The 20,386-nt window shown below is 33.8% G+C and overlaps 1 protein-coding gene across 1 annotated transcript in view; it reads left to right on the forward strand.

Moving 5' to 3' along the window:
• The window catches only part of LOC131073309 (protein disulfide isomerase-like 5-4), a 125,251-nt gene extending 118,018 nt beyond the window's left edge, over nt 1–7,233 (forward strand). Inside the window, exons 13-15 of the mRNA XM_058009716.2 lie at nt 3,806–3,967; nt 4,170–4,247; nt 6,651–7,233. Coding sequence (XP_057865699.1) covers nt 3,806–3,967; nt 4,170–4,247; nt 6,651–6,728 — 318 coding nt within the window. The 3' untranslated portion in view covers nt 6,729–7,233. The remainder of the gene's footprint in view (nt 1–3,805; nt 3,968–4,169; nt 4,248–6,650) is intronic.
• Nucleotides 7,234–20,386: the final 13,153 nt, after the last annotated feature.

Consider the following 20,386-nt stretch of genomic DNA (forward strand, 5'->3'; position numbering starts at 1 on the left):
CACACAATGCAGCAATTCACAGCCCATTACATGCATTAATCCCTTCAAACCATTGATATCAAACCAAAGCCGTGCATACAACAATAATGTTGACTACAATCTACATGAGCCTCATAACAATGCATCCGATGATGAACCGATAATCATGAGCTCCACAGAAAATAACACCGCCAATTAATCCTACAATGAATGAGAGAAGGCCGAAAGCTGAAGCCGGCAAAAGTGAGCCTCTTAACTTAGATCACGGCCCAATAGATTCTACCAATCCAAGTCACCGGCAATAAAGGCTGGTTTGACTATAGAGAATGTGCATTAAATTAACATTATGCCAAAGTCAAAAACATGAATCTCTAGATTATAGAAGCCATGTCAATGCTCCAACAGTGCTACCCGGAAATGCATTTCTGGCCTACAGGCACACGTTTCGGAAATGGAAAACGTTTCGAAGACCTGGGGACGGCCGGAAACGTTTCCAAGCTGTCACCGATTTCCGAAAATTTTCGGAAACCGTCCCGGAAACTCAGAAACGGTCAACCTTTTTTGGGGGGGACCGTTGACCGTCCCCGGGACGGCTAGGGATGCCCAAGCTGTCTTGGGGATGGATGGCCATTTCCAGCAGCAGGCACAATTAAAAAACATTTTTTTTAAAAATTAATAATTATTTTTCATAACCCAGTAGCTGCAATTGAAAATTAAGGAAAGCAATTAAATTTTTTTAATGAAAATTGCTGATAGAAAGCGATTAAATTTTTTCGTATTATTACTTAAAAAAATACGAACTGTAGCTTCTGTTCATGTTTTTATAGTAATGTGGATGATACAGACAAAAATTAATAACTCTAGTTTCAAGTGCTGCGTGTTGAAATTTCCAAGAAAAATTCTTTAAAAGATTAAGATAAATTGCAGCTTTTGTTCATGATTTTATGGTAATGTGGATAACCGGGATAAAAATTCATTACTCTAGTTTGAAGTGCAGCTTCCCCTTTATGCTCAGTATGTTAGTTTTGGCCAATATTGAAAGAACCTTATAGCCATTATAATATTAAGAAGATCAAGATCAGAAACTTATCTGCTTATTGTCAATTTGTCTAGTTCAAATGGTTATATATATATATATATATATATATAGCCGTCCCCTGCCGTCCCCTGTTCCGGGAGAAAAAACAACCATCCCGTAAACCCGTTCCCCCATCCTCCCGTCCCCTTGTCCCGGAAACTCGGGGTAACATAGTGCTCCATGGATGGGTTAAGAACCGATCTCAAATTAGAACATGCTACTGTCGTGTGTACTGATATATTGAAGCCTCCATTCTATGATGAATGTCGCTGAGGATCCAAGAGGTGTAGCTGATCTTGCATGGATGCTGTTATCAATCTCCAAAGGTATTGCTGGTATAGATCTCCAATGCTTAATTCCTGATTGCTACGAGATTCAAGGCATACAAAATGCCAATATTCCCTCACTAAATAATGGGCCCATAGAATAGCATAGCTCTGATACCATATTAGAAAATATGGGACAAAAGCAAAGTAATATTACTCAAGGTAATACACTCCAATTAATGAATTACATATAGGAGTTTTAGTTCCTACATTGTAGGAACAACTCACTAATTATTAGAGTTGTTCTAACAACTCAACAAACAAACAAAACAAAAGAAATTATCACAAATAGCTACATGAGTTGTGTTAACAACTCACATTATGTGAAAACTAACAATACGTTTTCGACCAGGAACTTGACCACAATTGAGAGTATTATTGGTGCAGGGGCACTAGGACATGTGTCTACTTCATTTTGACATGTGTCTACATCATTTTAATTCATGATTATGTTAGGAATAGAATGTGCAATATGTAGGTTTGAAGGCCTATTGATTAGGTCTAGACAATGTAATAAGCCTTGAGGCTTCAAGGTGTGTCAACTTGGTCAAAGGCCTTGTATGGGCATTTTATATGTATTTTTGGTGTTTAGGGGTCTGCAATGTGTGGTAGGTTCATTCTTGACCTTTGGTGTGAAGGCAAGACCGAATTGTAGGAAGTTGACAAAAGTTGCAAAGTTGCATTATTGTCTTAAGCAACTTTTCTTGCAAGATTTTGAAATGTGGTTATCCCAACGGTTAGTTGGTTGATTGTATGCGTTGGAGGTAGTTGGAGGAGTTCCTTGGCGTGATATAAGCCTAGAGGAACGATGCGTACTCGTTGGAGATAATATTGAATGAATTTCTTGTCTTCAAAGCAAATGGTTATTGTGATTTCCTGCATTTTCCTTGAGTTTTATGTTTTTGCATAATTCCCTGTGAATGGTGGGCATGAATTAAACATTTGGCAAGTTGTAGCAGAGGTTCACCGTCCATTTTGAGTTGATCTGACATTTTGAAGCCTTTCAGGTTTGGAAGAAACTGAATTTTCTATCCCACTGGCTTGACAAAACCCTCAAAACCAGGGTTTGGATGCAAATAGTGACACAAATCAACATCTCTCTATGGGATCAACCTGAAACTTGGGAGGATGTTGATTTGACATGTATACTAGATGTTCCTGGTGGTTTTGGAGGTAGGAAGTGTCATTTGCCTTTCCTAAGATGAAGCCTTAGGCTTGACTTCGCTCATGTGGCAAGCCTGTGCAGTAGGAAAAGAGGGTGGAAACCTTGAACAACAGATTGAAGGATGGTCAAACTTGGCATGAGAAGGACCCATGGACAAGTGCAGACCCTTGGCAAGTGTTATCCTTTCATTCCTTTGTGATTGGTGAAGCTTTTGAGAGCTTAAACCCCAATACCGGCTAGAAGAGACTAAATAGGGTCAGTAGGGTTTGACCATCCGTACTCAAAACCTAGATGCAGAACTTTGGAATCTTGTAGAATGCCCAAAAGGGTATTTGAATATCAAATTTATTCAGGAGGTTGTTCAGGTAGGTTGTGAGACAAATCAAGGAAAGTCCAAATGGAGGGCTAATTGCTTGTAGCCCTATTTCCTAGGTCCAAAAGGGGAAAAGATACAAAGGGCTAGTAAACACCCATCTAAGGGGTCAAGATCAGTGCAAATACCATATAATACATGTGTAAACACTCACATAGGTTAGATTCCACCTTTTAAGTAAAGATCCCATTGCTTGGGGTTTGGGGTTGTTAGGTGTCCTTGGTTGAAGGGTTGGAACCTTAGGGGTAGGAGACTCCTTGTCAGTTGTGAGTTGTCTTGAGCGAAGAGATCCTTGGGAAGGATCTAGGGCAAGCTCTAGAAACCTTGAGAAGGTTAAAGACATTGGTCCATTGGGTGATACCAAGTGGAGACCCTTTTTTGAGAAAAAACCAAGCAATTGATATAACATCCCAAACCCTCTGCATCAATTATCTCTTCAGTGAAGCCGCTGATAGTTGCTAAAATTACTTAATTCTAATATACTGGATGGACATGTATCCTAAAGAATTTCAGATTGTTGGGTTGACTTTAATAAATAATATATGGGTAAGATTTTGCTGAAAATTTAAAGGGTCTTGCATTTTTAATGTTTTATTTACTTGAAAATTATACAAGATTATGTTAATTAGTGTCATCAATTGTGTAGAAACCAAAGTGCAGTGAGCTAGAGGGTAATCTTATCAAAATTTGTATGGTATTTAATGGCTGAATTGTATGGATACAAATGTTTGATGATACATGCATATAGGATATTGATATTCATAGAATAAATTAATGTATATACACAATTATTCCAAGATTCATACTTTGACTTTTGGAATTTAATTTTTGGATGTCGTTGCAACATTGAACCTTCTGGCTAATAGTAAGTTACTGGATTGCAGGTTGATCATTATCTTCAAGTTGTTAAGACAGAGTTAGTATCAAACAGAATTGACAAAAATAAAGTTTTGCTTGAGGAGTATGAATATACTGCACATAGCAGTATGATGCAAACTGCAGCTGTCCCTGCTGCAAAGTTTCATTTTGAACTCTCACCAATGCAGGTCATTCATTTGGTTTGGGCACATTTTTCATACAAAATTAAGCGGACTGTCTTTATTGTCATCTAGAATTATTTTCTATGTTTCTGAAATAGTTGTCCTATTTGTTTTACATCCAAGTTTGCTCAAGTGAACTTAGATTTACTTTTTAATATTTTATCTTTTGCTAGTTGTCTTTAACATTCTTTTCTAATTTTTGCACCAGGTCTTAGTGACAGAAAACAAGAAGTCATTTTCACACTTTATTACCAATGTTTGTGCAATCATTGGTGGTGTTTTCACGGTATTATGTTTAACACTTTTACTTGATTAGTTTACCTGTATTTAATTAGTTTACTTTGTATTTAGTTTTTTTCAGTTTATTGTAGCTTCAATTTTTTGTATAAATTTGTTGTTTAGGAAGGAATTAGCAGTTTGCAATGAATGTTTATATATACTCTTAATGTTTGAAACTCTGGCATGTAATCTTAGGATTGGATAACATTGTAAATTTCAATTGGCAGGCATGTATGTTGTAAAGTGAAGCCATAATAGCATATAGCAGAATATAAACAATCAGATGTTGAACCTAGCTATTATTACTGGCCTGCCATTATACCAATGTTGATATAATTTTTCTTGGCTTCGGCTTCCTTCCATTGATTCTATGGTTGTTGTATTAAAGAATGCTGTATGAGCATTAGATGGAAACAGAGGGAAATTCCTAGAACTCCCATCTGGTACCTCCCTGGCTATGTCCTCTCCAGTCTCGCATCATTCCTCACCAACCACCCCTAACCAGCAAGATCATTCTCCAACCAGCCAAAGGCTGACTAGAGTTAAAAACAAACCCTTAGGGAGAGGCCTCTCCACAAAGCTAACCATCTCTACGATCAGGGTTTGATATCACATCTGTGGTTTCTAATGAGAAAAATCAAATTCACAGAGATGACATACTCCAGTTGATTCACCACCATGCTCATTGAACAATGACCCTTTTAAAATTTTACACCATAAATGAAATAGTGAGCACTTAAGAATGTATGCCTCACTATTGCTCAAATTTTCAATAGATGAAATAGAAAATAGGCTATGGCTGCTTAAGGATAAGGCCCTTATATGCTGATTCATGGGAACTTTCCGTGGAATGAAAATACTTAGATTACAGGTATGTGAGAATTGGAAACCTGCTTGTTTTGTCAACATACACATCACTTCCAAAGGATGACTTGTGGCCATCTCTTCCTTATAACAAGAGAAAGATCAAGTCTTCCAACATGTTGTATGGTTTATGAAAAAAAATAGGGGTTTTTATGAAATTGTAGTCCCTTGCCTTCAACCCAGCTGAAGAATTCCCAAGTATGGATTCAGGTTGTTAAGACTTCCACTTCTCCCAAGTCTACATCGACAATACTAGTCTAAAGAATATAGGCAGTGCTATTGGAAGATGCATCACATTAAATGACTTCACAAAGCGATCGAGAGTTCTCAAATATGCCAGAGTAAGTGCCAGCATTGACTTGGTGAAACCATTACTAGATGAAATATAACTGGACATGGGAGGAATTGAGTGAAACAACTTCTAGACTATTAGAACATTCACTTCAGATATTAGATTTCCCTTCAACTTTACCATTGGGCTTGTCTTTGCCTCACCATACAAGAACACAAGCAGATGAAAGCAGCAGATCATGAGAAAAACAACAAAAGAAAAGATGATGAAGATAGCATGGTAGAAGGTGACAATTGAGAGAATCAATTTTAATCCAGGAAAAATACCCAATACAAAAATGGTTAGTGAGGAAAAAAAATAGAGGCTACACAAAGAAAGGCAAGCTAACAACTCAGCCAGCCAAACATGTCAGCACTTCAAATCCTGTAAGGCACTTAACTATCTGGAGATTGATGAAAATGGAAGGTATACAAAGCAGCTAGGAACAAGGGACAAATCCTTTCCAATCACCTGGACGAGGGGGAAGGGAGTTGAAAAGCCACTAAGAGTTTAACTTGCAACACATACATTGGAGGAAGAGCGTAAAAATCATGTAATCTGTCAGAGCCTACAAAACAAATCAGGTTTTTTTAGAAGTGTTAGCCAATTCTGAACTAGTGAAGTGTACTAGGGCCACTAAAGGCAAGAACAAAACCCCAAAAAATATGGAACCTTAATATTTTTGGTTGAACCCCCAACAAATAAACGAACAAAACCCACCCAGGAAGCTATTAGAAGCATTCCTATAAAGGGAAGAAATTTGAGATTAAGAAGCAGCAGATCATGACATCGTAGGCTTGTCCCCCAACCCACAAGCAAGCTGATGCAGATTTCAGATCTTTCAGATAGTTATGATAGTTTTACTAGATATATTTCATTAACCTGTACATTTTTTGTTTTCCTAAGATCAGGAAGCATTATATTGTAATGGCCTTGCTGATAGATAATTATCTTCTGATACAATCAGAAAAGTTAAAAACAGATTCATTGACATATATCCTTAATCTCATTGAAATGCATTTTGATTAGTATTATCATAATGCAATCAAACTTTATCAGAAAAAAGGGGGATCTTATCTTTAACAATTCTGTACGTCTTTTTTCATGGACAGTACATGGCATTTCCTCATTTCCCCAGTGTCTGGATATTTATGATAGGAAGCTTATCTGCTCACAACTTCTGACTTCAGCTTGCTTTGAATACATTTCTTACAGGTTGCAGGTATCCTGGACTCCGTGTGGTACAATGGGATGCGTTTGCTTAGAAAAATGGAGCTTGGCAAGCAATTTTAAGTCAGACAGACCAATGAATATGTGTCGAAGTAACAACTTATTTCCTTGGCTCCTCACAGATTTTTTTTGTAAGTTGGGAAAGTGGATAGGATGTAGTTTAGATAATGCCATTCAGTTGTGTATCAATATTGTAGAGGGGATTGTTTTCTTCCTTATTTTTTAGGCTCCCGTTCAACTATAAGAATTCATTTGTTAGAGGGATTTCAGCACATCTTTTCTGAGTCATACAATCGTATTGTTCATTGATTATACCCTTCATCTGGTTGAGAGTTACTGTAGAAGTCTGCACATATAATATGTACACGCAGAAAAGGCCTCTTGAGAGAATTTTGTTGCAAAATGGAAATACTACAAATGCCTAAATTGACACTCCAGCTCAGTGGATTTCAGCTAACATTTTTGAGTGACGAATGGTAACATTAATTAAACTTCATAAGATGATTTGTTGTGTTGTTTTGAAGTAGCAAGCATGCTTTAAGAGGTATGCAGAGTTGATTAGTCTTTATATCACTTGTAATATTTTCTTTTTGCATGTGAATGTTCTAATGACACACAGATCTTTACCCCATTAATAGTCAAGGGCAGAAAAGCTTGGATATTATTGCCATACAATATCTGCATTTTGTATTTAAATGGCCGGCTAGGAGTGCCTGAATTTGCAGTATGCTACAATGCACTAACTCGATGAGATTTTGGCTTGGTGTTTGAAGAGCTTGCTGGTGTGATGTCCGTACATTTCTACATTTTAAAGAAATAACCAAGGTTTATGAAAATGCATAGAATGCTGATACTGTAATAAAATAATAAAACTTAAGTTGTATACAAATTTAATAAATTATACAGTTTGAAACCAGCATTCATTAAAAGAGACATAATATTACCATAGATCATGTCAGTGATTGTGAGTGCTTCTGAATGCAACTCTGGTAATTTTTAGCATCAACATTTTGGATCACACTCTAAGATCCACTAATATTTTCCAGGTTTCCTTGTCTTTACTATGGACCACAGGGTGTGATTCAAAACATTGATGTTAAAAATTACCACAGTAGTAACATCCAGAAGTTTTCTCAGTCAACACTAAAATGTTTTCTCTGAAATTGGGCATGTAGAAGAAAGAGACTTGTAAAACCAAAACAAGAGTGCCTTTGTTAATTTAGCATTTTGGGTGAATGAATTTTCTTACGAAAGGATTTTAATATATGCTATGCAGCCTTGCATTCATTGTAACTACACTACTTCGTATAATGCACATACTAAAGGCACTGCAGTTGCCAAAGCATTGGTTTTTCAAAATTTTATATAACTAAATCTTCATTTTAACAAGATGAATTTCTTGCGACTACGTTAAATAGAGTGCAGTCATAATCCTATGATAAAGACTAATATGAGGACCATTCTTTTTCTATGCTTCCAATAATTTTAAACATTGATGTTAAAAATTACCACAGTAGTAACATCCAGAAGTTTTCTCAGTCAACACTTAAATGTTTTCTCTGAAATTGGGCGTGTAGAAGAAAGAGACTTGTAAAACCAAAACAAGAGTGCCTTTGTTAATTTAGCATTGTGGGTGAATGAATTTTCTTACGAAAGGATTTTAATATATGCTATGCAGCCTTGCATTCATTGTAACTACACTACTTCGTATAATGCACATACTAAAGGCACTGCAGTTGCCAAAGCATTGGTTTTTCAAAATTTTATATGACTAAATCTTCATTTTAACAAGATGAATTTCTTGCGACTACATTAAATAGAGTGCAGTCATAATCCTATGATAAAGACTAATATGAGGACCATTCTTTTTCTATGCTTCCAATAATTTTCTTTCTATAATAGTTTCTTTGTAACTTATTATTTTTTACTCAGGATTATGATCTAAGTAAAATATATGAATATGAGAGTTTAAATCAGCAGTTGTTGAAAAGACAAGACACATTATTTATGCCTCGAATACATTATGTAAATATAGTGATCGTAGTGCATATATAGGAAAATAAAAGTATTAGTAATGACATTTAAAGTAAAGATTCACTTCAATACTCATTAGTCTCAATCACTTAGTCTACGAATGAGCAAAGGTGGTCATGTAATAGGTCTGGAAAGTGCGATTTCCTAATAAGAAAAAGCAAAGTAAATGAACCCTAAAGAATAAAAAATAATAAATGATGTAAAGAAAGAATCGGTAAAGAATTGAAGAAGTGTAACCAATAATTTTTTATGTTTTTTTTTGAAATAGCCACTAGGGATGAATCCCAAGCATAATGATCCATAGGCAAATGAATATCAATAATAAAATCGAATCTAAAGGGAAATATAGCCACACATTATTAAGCTAAAGTTTGGAGCAATAACAATATCATCATTAACAATGCATAATGGAACATTAATGGTATCATAGTTAACAATGCATAAGGCATTAGTTTTGGAATTACTTAACAATCTTGTCTCCACACTTGATTGGTACATTGTGTTTAGAGAATCTCATATTCAATATTGTTGGCATATAATTTGTTCAACTTATTACTAATTATATCGATCATTTAGTTTCAATTTTAGGTTATATCCAGTTTTTGAATAGGTAGGAGATCTATTTAGATGGATGAACAATTCTAAATACAAATTTATTTATACCATATTTAAGAAACTATTGTCAAGCTCTTCTTAATCAACTATCTTTTAGGAAATAAACTTTCAAATAACATATAGAATGTCTTATGAGAAAAACAAAAATAGGCAGACGAGCTAGAGTCTCATAAATGGATTTAGCATCGAGCTAGAGTCTCATATATAGACTTATCATAAAACTGTAGCACCTTTTTATGATATTAGATAAAATATCCAAGTCAATAATATTAAGGGTGCAACATAAAGATGTAATAGATAGTTATTTTATTGAATCTTTAATTGATGTTGCAATAGAATGGTTTTATCACTTTATTAAAATGGGTTTAATTCATGAAATATGATGAAAACTAAGTTTGAGGTTTGCTTCAAAAGTTCTAAAGATAAACATTGTTTGTTGATTCAATTTATTGAATTGAAAAAGGATATGCATAAACCAATGCTAGAATTTGTTGGTAAGGTTAATAAAATTGTTGACAAAATTGAAAGACATGCATACTCTAGAAAATATAAAAATACTTGTTTATTAATTCACAACCACCAAATATTAATTTTCACTTGAGAATAATAAGAGTTCCTAATTTAGAGGCTACCCAAATTATGGTAATAAAAATTGAAGATGATCTTATCAAAATTAAGAAGTGGAAGAAAGAATTGCAAATAGGTAAATATCATGTTACTAGTTCTTTCAAACTAGTAATTTAGAGTTTAGCAAATGATTTAAATGTATTTAAAAGAGAATTCCCCATACAAAAGTAACAACCTTTTGTTGTAACCTAATAACAATTATAAGGCCTTTTTTTCCCACTTATATGTAAAGTTTGGCATTGGAAGATCCCTCTACAAGTGCACAAAGTAATTTTGTATATATCACTTGACAATTGGTCATTATGATGCATTATGTCTAGAAATGAATTGCCACATGCAAATGACAATCATGAAGGAATTATAGAATTACAACCAACTAAAGAAGAAAATATTGATTGTTATGGTGACTATTATAATTTTCCTCAAATATGAATTTGATTCAAAGAAAGGAGACATTGTCTATGTCATGTTGGATGATCAATCACACGTCCTTACTAGAAGTAAAAAAAAATTGTTCCCAAAAGAAGCTAGAAATCAAAAGAAGCTAGAAATCAAAAGAATATGCATGATGGTGTTGCTTCAAAATATATATTATGAAGAATTTTTTCTTCAAAAGATGTTGCCTCTACTTCAACCAATCTCCTTAAATTTATAGGTATGCATGTCTATCCATTGTTTCTATTTATTTACCTATAAATAACATTAATATAAAAAAAAAATTCTGACATCCCTAGCAAAATACCTAAAGGTTGAAGCCTAGTGAAATTTGATTCCTAACCTTCTTCCTCTACTAATCAATTTTCTAATGCCAAAAGTACTCTCTTCTAATTTGTCCTCCAAGACCTAAAATAATGTTCCTTTGAATCTTGATGAAAAACCAAATCCTTTCTATATCCCATCGCATATTGTTGGCCATAGATTGAGTAATTATGTCATAGATTCATGAGCATCCAATAACATAATGCCATTGAAGGTTATCTAAGCCCTTGGTTTTTTTTTAACGAAACCGGGGAAAATTTTATTGCATAAAATCAAATCAAGTAGCTTTATTTGGATAGGCAGTAGACACTCAAGAGTCCCTTGCAACATGTCCTAATAAGAGGTTAAAACTATCTTCGTAGCTGGCATATGAAATAGTTATGGCATGCTACTAAGTAAAAGTTTTTGTAAAGACTTGGATGAGGAAATTTAAATGGATTGGTCACATGCACATTTTCCTCTTGGTAACAAAAGGTTCATATTTACCCAAAACCTAAGGTTAAATTTGTTGTACTTAAATTAGATGATCGTATGTCTAAAATTTTGTATGAGGAGATAGGTCATGGATTATATATGTTGTATTCAACTGCAAGTGATAAAACCTTGGGTTTACTTTGTCTACACATATCTTCCAAATTATGGACTTGAAAATTTAATGATAGTTGTTCTATGTTTTGGGATAGGTGTTGTATTAATATCCTTAGATAATGATAATTCCACATTTTCTTATAAGCTATAGTTCAAGAATTTAAATAATAATATTTAATATGATACTTTATCATTGGAATTAGACATAGAAAATGAAAGAGGGATTAGAAAATTAAGAGCTTAAGGAGATGTCAAGATGTCAAATTTGTAGTGAAACAAGTTCATAAAATCTTCACAATTAAGAATGAAAGGATTACACATTACTAATGCCATGGAAATGTGGATAATTACCAAAGACAAAGTTCAATATTAGTATGTTAGTTTCAACCATAAAACCAAAAAAATGAACTAAAACTATTCCAAAAACATATCAAAGGAGATTCAAAAAGCATGAAAGAAGCTTAACAAAATAATAAGAAGAAAAAAGTCTCGCTAAGATGCTTCCATGATGCCTTTGTTGATCCTCCCTTGTTTCCTTCCTCTCCAAGTTCCAAATGAATAGAGCTCTCAGCTTTTAGCACTAACCATGGATGCCAAATGAAGACTCAAGATGGTTGAAAATAAAAAAAACATATACTATGCAAATGCAAGTAGTGATGCTATGAGAAATCTCTAAGTATCTATGCAATATTTCAGTATAATAACAATGCTCTAATGCTTTCTCTTTTGTTTGAGGAGAAGGGTTCTATTTATATGCAAAATAGAAGATTGGATGGTCGTAATTGATCTGGTTTTTGGAGGGCCAAAATTGCACGATTCATGATCCATGTGATGGTTTTCAACCCAATTCCATGATGAAAAGTGTCAACATGAGATGGCTTGAGAGGAGAGGGAATGATCATTTAATGCTTGAGAAGACATGAGGGTGGCCTCATGTAGGTTGGGCTATAGGATAATGCTTTTATCCAAGGATAATGCTTTTATCCAAGGATAATGCTTTTATCCAATGGGTAAACTCTTGGGCAAAGTTTACCCATGGTTAAGCCTTGACCAAAGGGTCAAGACCCATGTGGGTTATTGTGTTGAAGAAGGGAAGCATTTATGACTTTGTAAGAGTCTTAAATGGTTTAGATGATGGGTTGGGGGTTAATTTTGGTTTAGGATTGTGCAAATGATTAGAAGAGAGATTAGGCTAAATTAGAAGGGGTTAGAAGAATCTAGAAGGAGGTTAAAAAAATCTAGAAGCAAGTGGGTGAGGATAAAGAGAAATTTTAATTAAAATAAAATCATTTATTTCAACTAAAATATGCAACTTGCCTTTGTAGGAGAATGCAAGTGGATGAGGCATTTTAAAATAAATATTGATTTATTTAAAAGGGGATTTGATTTGTGGATTTTAAATAAATGTTTAATTTATTTAAATAAGAAGAAAGGGGAATTAAATAAATTTATTAATTTATTTAATAGATGGGACTATAGTTAGTAATTAAATAAATTTATTAAATTTATTTAACTAGGGTAGAAGAAGAGGCTAATGGTGAATTAATTAAATATAAATTTAATTAATAGAGGAATATTAGTGTATTAAATAAATATTAAATATTCATTTAATTCGTAGATAGATTTATGTGTCTACAATTACAAATATAGGGTTTGAGATAACACTCAATTCTTAGATTCTTTCTCCATAGAAGTAATTCTTGGAGAAGAAAATTCCAAGGATAATCATTTAGTTGTATCTACATCTTTGTTACTTCCTCGTCTCGAGGTCAAAGAGGGTTCATACAAGGTGGAACTAATTTTAATAATCCCAATGTATTGAATAACAATGATCACTAGTACTTCTAGTGGGTGGAGCTTTGCTTGTGTGGCAATGCTACTACTCTTCCCCCCAAGGGGACATCTCATCCTCTTCCTTGTGCCAAGACCTCCCCTATTATGGTTTGTGGCCAAGATGTGGTTGAGAATGTTGGTTTCTACCAACGTTGTGGGTTGGTGTGCAAATTTGTTGGGGTTCGGCATTCCCTCTCGGATCTACATCGTTGGGTGAGTGACTCTTGGAAGCCTTTGGTTGTTGATCCCATTGAGATTTGCCCTTGTGCTAAGGGTTTTTTTTTTATTACTTCTTTTGCTTCCTCTAATGATCATGGCTTGGTGCTGAGAAAGTTGTGGGCTTGGGGAGTTTACTCTCTTTTAATCAAACCCTGGACAACTTCTTTTAACCCTCTTATTGAACCACTCAATGTGCGTCCATTGTGGGTTCATCTTCCCAAACTTTCACTTCATTTTTGGGAGCTTTCTTATTATGAGGCCATTGGCAACTCTATCAGACACTTTTTAAAGGTGGATGATACCACATCCTTGTTGATCATTCTACTTTTGCTTGAATCCTTATTGAAATTGACATCTTTATGCCTCTCCTTAGGGATGTGGTTCTTATGGTTGGGCATTGGTCATGTACCCAATCATTGGATTATGAGGGTCTCCCCTTTTGCTATTGTAGATTCTTCTCAATTGATCACTTAGCTACTGATTGTTCTCTCTCGCGTCATAAAGGTTATATGACATGGTGGAAAGATGTGAATGAAGTTTATTTGATTGTTGATGCTTCTGAATTTGATGACTCTTCAACTGATTGTTGGTGCCTCTCTTGCTCCACTGGATCCTACTCCTACTGGTGGGGCCTTTGATGGCCTTGAGGTTTCTACTCCTATTGCTCCTGCTCTGCAATCTACTTTTGGTGTTGTTCTACAACAAGAGTCTACTCATGTTGTTGTCGGGAACTCTGAGGGGATTTCCCTACTTGATCCTACTTGCTATGATGTCTCTAACACTAGTATTGCCTGGACTATTATTTGTCACAAGAAGAAAGGTAAGACCTCCCCCCCCCCATCCCCCAACTCTTCCATGTTGAGTTACAAGTGATTCTCCCCACTCTTGAGTTGGGTTTATAGCTTTCTGCTATTGTATTGTTGGTTTTGCAGGCCCTTTAACAATGGTCTTATAACTAGTTGTTAATGGCATGTTAGACCTAAGCTTGTATAGGGCTAGCACCCTAGTTTTGCTGCCTTTCTTTCATGTCACCTACAGACTATTGTATATAGGTCCAACACCCTTGTTTTGTTGCTTATTTTAATAAAAAAAATGATCACTAGTTGGTGTTTGAGATTGATAGTTAAATTATAGATTTCTTGAGGTGTCCAAAATGTGTGCCAACTCATATATTGAGGTAGCTCTTCTGAGTGTAAAGAATTTATTCCCAAATCTTGAAAAATAAATACAATTGAGGTGATTCAGCTTTAGGGTAATGATATACCAAAAGGGGTAGTTTCTTTAGAATATTTATTTGAGAAAAATGATAGATGTATCAAATAGAAGATCAATGAAGCCACAAGTTTTTCTACCAAATGCAAAAACTAAACATTAGAACAATAGATGATCCTAAATTGATTTTCATTAGGAAGTGTTGCACCCCAAAGGAAAGAAAAATAATTAATTAATTTGTTGATCAAATACAAATATGTCTTTGCATGATACTATGATGAGATGAACAATTTTATGGTTGGGAAGATGCAATACTGCATTCCACTTAAGCTTGGTGCATTTCCTCTTAAGTAGTAAAAATGTCCTTACAACCCAAAGGTTGCAGATGCCATTTTTTAAGATAGAGATGAAATTTTAAAGAAAATAATTATTTATCCTATTCATTATTTCACTTGCGTAGCTAGCATAGTTCTAGTGCATAAGAAGAATACAAAGACAAAAATGTGTACACTTCAATAATTTGAACTAGTCATCTTTTAAAGATAACTATCATTTGCTTATGATGGATCATGTTCTACAAATCGTCTCCAAATTAGAGTTGGTGCATATGCTTGATGGTTTCTCTAATTACAATCATATTAATGTGGTTAAAGAAGATCAACACAAAACTTCATTCTTTAGATTGTGGTTACTTACACCTAGAACCACATGCCTTTTGGTCTAATTAATGCAATTACCACATTCTAGCAAGTAATGGATCTATCGTTTAAAGATTTTAATAAATAAAAGTATTGTCATATATCTAATGATCATAGTTCTAGCATTATTCCTATTTATTATTGATAGAGTCATTTACCCTATTCATTATTCCACTTGGGTAGCTAGCATAGTTTTAGTGCATAAGAAGAATATAGAGACAAAAATGTGTAGACTTCAAGAATTTGAACTAGTTATCTTTAAAAGATAACTATCCTTTGCTTATGATGGATCATGTTCTACAAATCGTCTCCACATTAGAGATGGTGCCTATTCTTGACGGTTTCTCCAATTATAATCAAATTAGTGTGGTTGAAGAAGATCAACATAGAACTTCATTCTTTAGAATGTGGGTACCTACACCTAGAACCACATGTTTTTGGTCTAATTAATGCAATTACCACATTCTAGCAAGTAATGGATCTATAATTTAGAGATTTTAATAAATAAAGGTATTGCCATATGTATAATGATCACAGTTCTAGCATTATTCCTATTCATTATTGATAGAGATTAAATTTTAAATAAAATAATCATTTATCCTATTCATTATTCCACTTGGGCAGCTAGCATAGTTCTAGTGCATAAGAAGAATACATAGACAAAAATGTGTAGACTTCAATAATTTGAACTAATCATCTTTAAAAGATAACTATCCGTTGCTTATGATGAATCATGTTCTACAAATCATCTCCAAATTAGAGTTGGTCCCTATGCTTGATGGTTTCTCCAATTAAAATTAGATTAGTGTGGTTAAAGAAGATCAACATAAAACTTCATTCTTTAGATTGTGGGTACCTACACCTAGAACCGCATGCCTTTTGGTCTAATTAATGCAATTACCACATTCTAGCAAGTAATGGATCAATCATTTGGAGATTTTAATAAATAAAATTATTGTCATATATCTAATGATCATAGTTCTAGCATTATTCTTATTCATTATTGATAGAGATAAAATTTTAAAGAAAATAATCATTTATCCTATTCATTATTCCACTTCAGTAGCTACCATAGTTCTAGTGCATAAGAAGAATACAAAGACAAAAATGTGCAACTTCAAGAATTTGAACTAGTCATCTTTAAAAGATAACCATCATTTGCTTATGATGGATCATGTTCTACAAATCATATCCAAATTAGAGTTGGTGCTTATGCTTGATGGTTTCCCCAATTACAATTAGTTTAATGTGGTTAAAGAAGACCAACATTTAACTTCATTCTTTAGATTATGTTTACCTACACCTAGAACCACATGCCTTTTGGTCTAATTAATGCAATTTCCACATTCTAGCAAGTAATGGATCTATCATTTGGATATTTTAATAAATAAAAGTATTGTCATATATCTAATGATATTACTATATATTTTTTTAAAAATAGGGAATTATTTCAAGGATCTGGAGCTTATATTGCAAAGGAGTAGACAACAAGGCATATCATTAAATCCCAAGCAATAATATTGGTGTTGTTGCAGGTAAATTGTTGGAATATATCATCTTCAAAGAAGGTATTAGAATTAATCAAAACTATTCAACAACTCATTTTGCCATTGAAAAAGGTTAGAGTTAGATCCCTCTTTGAACAAGTTAACTTTATAAGAGGATTTATACCTAAATAATTTGACTTCACTAAACATAGGGTGGATATGATGAAGCATAAAGAAGGATTTAAATGGATTGATTTAGCTAATTAGTACTCTAGAGATGTAAAAATAGTCATGTCACATTCACCAATATTGGTTCATCTTAATTTTGAGAAAGATTTTATCACCTATAATTATACATCCAAGCATACAATGTCTTCAATATCAATACAAAATAATGCCCATGGTGTAGAATCTCTTATAAATTCCACAAGTTTTCCTCTCATTAAACAATTCAAATTGTTCCCAGATTGAAAAGCAAGACTTTGGTGTGGTCGAAGCAATGAAACAATACAAATTGTATATCCTATATTCATATATAATTGTGTATGTGCATGACCCAATAGTTAAGAGGATATTAACTCAACAAGAGATAGGTTGCAATAAAAAAGGAGCTTGTTTTTGAAACTTTAATAATATAAAAAAATTAAACTAATTAAATTAGCTAGAGGTAGGTAGAGGATTGTCTAAGTTAAAATATAGTAGATGATATTCCTTTTACAATTTTCATGGATTTAAATGATGAATTCTTTTCCAACATTGCATATTCTTAACATACAAGGAACTTCCAACTCACTTTTCATCCAAGGAAAAGAGAAATTTCAAAGATAATGGATACTTGTACAATAAAGGTCTTAATGGAACATTCCTAAGATGTGTTGATAAAGAGTAAGTGAAGAAGTTGGAAATTTTTCACCATGAGGCTTGCGTTGGACATTCTTCTTCTTCAATGACAACCCTTCACATATTAAGGTAATATTATTGTTGGTTGGGTATGTTTAAGGATACTTATGAATAGCTAAATATGAAAAGTGTATGCAATTTTCTAGCAAACCATAATTAGTAGAACTCCCTATATGGCTAGTGGTAATAGAGGGACCATTTAATAGTGGGGGATCAATTTTATTCGACCCATTAATCCACACTCTATTGTTCAGCATACTCATATTCTAATTGAAATTGACTATATTACAAAGTGGGTAGAAGCTATTCTAGTGAAATAAGCTACATCTAAAGTAGTTTGTAATTTTATTAAAAAATATTTTGGTCTAATTCAAAAGTTTGCAAAAGATTATATTTGGCAACAAAAAAAAAATCTCCTATCCAAATCTCTCTTTTTTGTTATGACATGGGATTACCTTGTCTATAATAACCCTTGCTAAAATATTGAATCAAATTTGAAGACTTCCTTGAACTTCTATTACAGGTTAGCTTAAATGAAAAAAATAGTGAAATCAAGTATCCCGAAATGTACATCAAAACACCACCAAATCAATCTAAAACTTAATGCAACCAATGAAGAATTTATATTACAACTTGGGACATTGTTTTCACATTATATTTGTTGCTAAATACACTGGGTAACAGTAACAAAATTATGTTGCAAAGTACATCAAATAGAATCTAGAATTTGGAGCTCAGACATAGAGATAAACCACTACAATTGTAATATAAAAAATTCACAACTTGTATAGTTCAACACAACAAATGGTGCCTTCCTCCATGTCATCGAAGGTTGTGTACTGCCACCTTTGTCTTTTCGCCCACTCGGATCACTTTGTCAACTCTAGGTTGGACCTTTATCAACTCTGTCAACTTGTCATCTTCAGGACATTAGCGCGACGAAGAGACGTTTGCGCGATTTGCTAGCATCGCACGAATCTGACTGTTCTAAGGTGGCCATTTGAGCATTACACCTACACCTAGAAGGAATTATAACACCCTTGCATGCACCCACCAACGTCGATTTTCCTTCTAGAGCCTATATATCTCTCGTTTGAAGGCATTTTGAAGAATCTTTTTGGCATTTTGATCAATTCTTCCAAGTTGGAGCTTTTAGAAATCTTCTTGGGCAATACTTATAGGATATCACAAGACTGCCATTGTTGCAACCTATAGCATCTTAAAATTGCATCCCTTTGGAATTTTGGTTGCATTTGGGTTTTCACCTTAGTGTTTGCGACCCTTGCCCTGATTGAAGACCTGATTATTCTCATACACATCATAAATATCATTTAACTCAAAATGCACCTCATTATGCACCTTAAGCCTACCCCAAAATAGGGTAGGACCATGTGCCACACCATTGTCCACCCTAATTTTGGGCCCCTCAAAACCCAATGCAATATTTCAAATTTGGGTGGGATTCTCCTCTCTGTGTTGGCTCATGTCGAAAAATTAACCAATTTTACCTACGAGCAAGTATATAAAGAGGATTTCCCCTCTCATTTGACATCCATCAATTATAAAGAGCACACATACAACATCAACAAGTAATCAAGCACTCAAGAGCAATAGAGCATTTCTAGTCTTCCTTCAAGCCTTGGAGCAACAAGAAAGTCAAGATTCAAGAATTGAAGTTGAGATCTACATCCTATTTCATGAAACCTTAATTCCATGTGGAGACAAGCAAAACTTCGCAAGGAGGTATCATCATTCAATTTTCAGTCATAATTCAACATCTCCCTCAAAAGGAGAACCTTGTAGTTATTTCAATTATTTTTATTTCAATTTCATGGTTTATTCCAAAACTAGGGTTTGACCAAAGGAAAGCCCCTATTCCAAACCTATTTCCCTTTCTTTCTATGTGTAGGAAACATGTACAAAGTTGTACTCTTTAGAATAAGCTTCATTCAAAGAGACGAATCAACCCTTTTCGAATGCAAAAAAGTTTGGAGGACCATGGTGTTGCGTCATGGTCTCAAATTTTTAGGAGGGTTTTCAAGGGTCAAATACAACTCGGCTTATACTACTCAGATCTAGGTGCACACGAAAATCCTGCATTCATAGCTCACTGTTTTCTCAGTTTTATCTCCAATTTTCAACACTTTACCTTAAATCAACATTTCAACTTACATAAGAGAGGAAAAGAATTCATAAAATTAATCATTCCACTCAATGTTTAGTCCTTATCTAATTTGTGACTAAATCTAGTGGATTCCCTTCCCTATTTTGAATGTAATGGTTCTTATGCAAAATTGATTTGGTGATTTCTCCCTTTTATGTTGCAAATTGCCAAATCCAATTTTCACCATTACATTTTGGTGAGCCCGACTCCTTACACTCTTAATTCTGATTTTTGTTTTCAGATGTGAGTGTTTATGCAGTTTAAAATTCAAATTTACATTTACAAGTTTTTTTTCCTTGCAAATTTTAAAAATTAAGTGGTTAATTTCAAAAACCCTAATTTTAAATTTTAAATTTGAACTTGTGAATTTTCTAAATTTTGAATAATAATTTCAGATCCGAGTATCTTGTTTCAATTTCAAAATTCAAATTTTCACTTGCAAGTTTAAATTTTAAATTTTTTAAATTAAGTGGTTAATTTCAAAAATCCTAATTTTAAAAATTGAGCTTGTGGGTTGTTTAAATTTGAAATTTCCCTCTTCAAATTTGGTTGTTAATTTCAATTCCAATTCAAAATTACAATCTT

The sequence above is a fragment of the Cryptomeria japonica genome, chromosome 5 (genome assembly GCF_030272615.1).
Source record: "Cryptomeria japonica chromosome 5, Sugi_1.0, whole genome shotgun sequence".
Taxonomy (NCBI): Eukaryota; Viridiplantae; Streptophyta; class Pinopsida; order Cupressales; family Cupressaceae; genus Cryptomeria; species Cryptomeria japonica.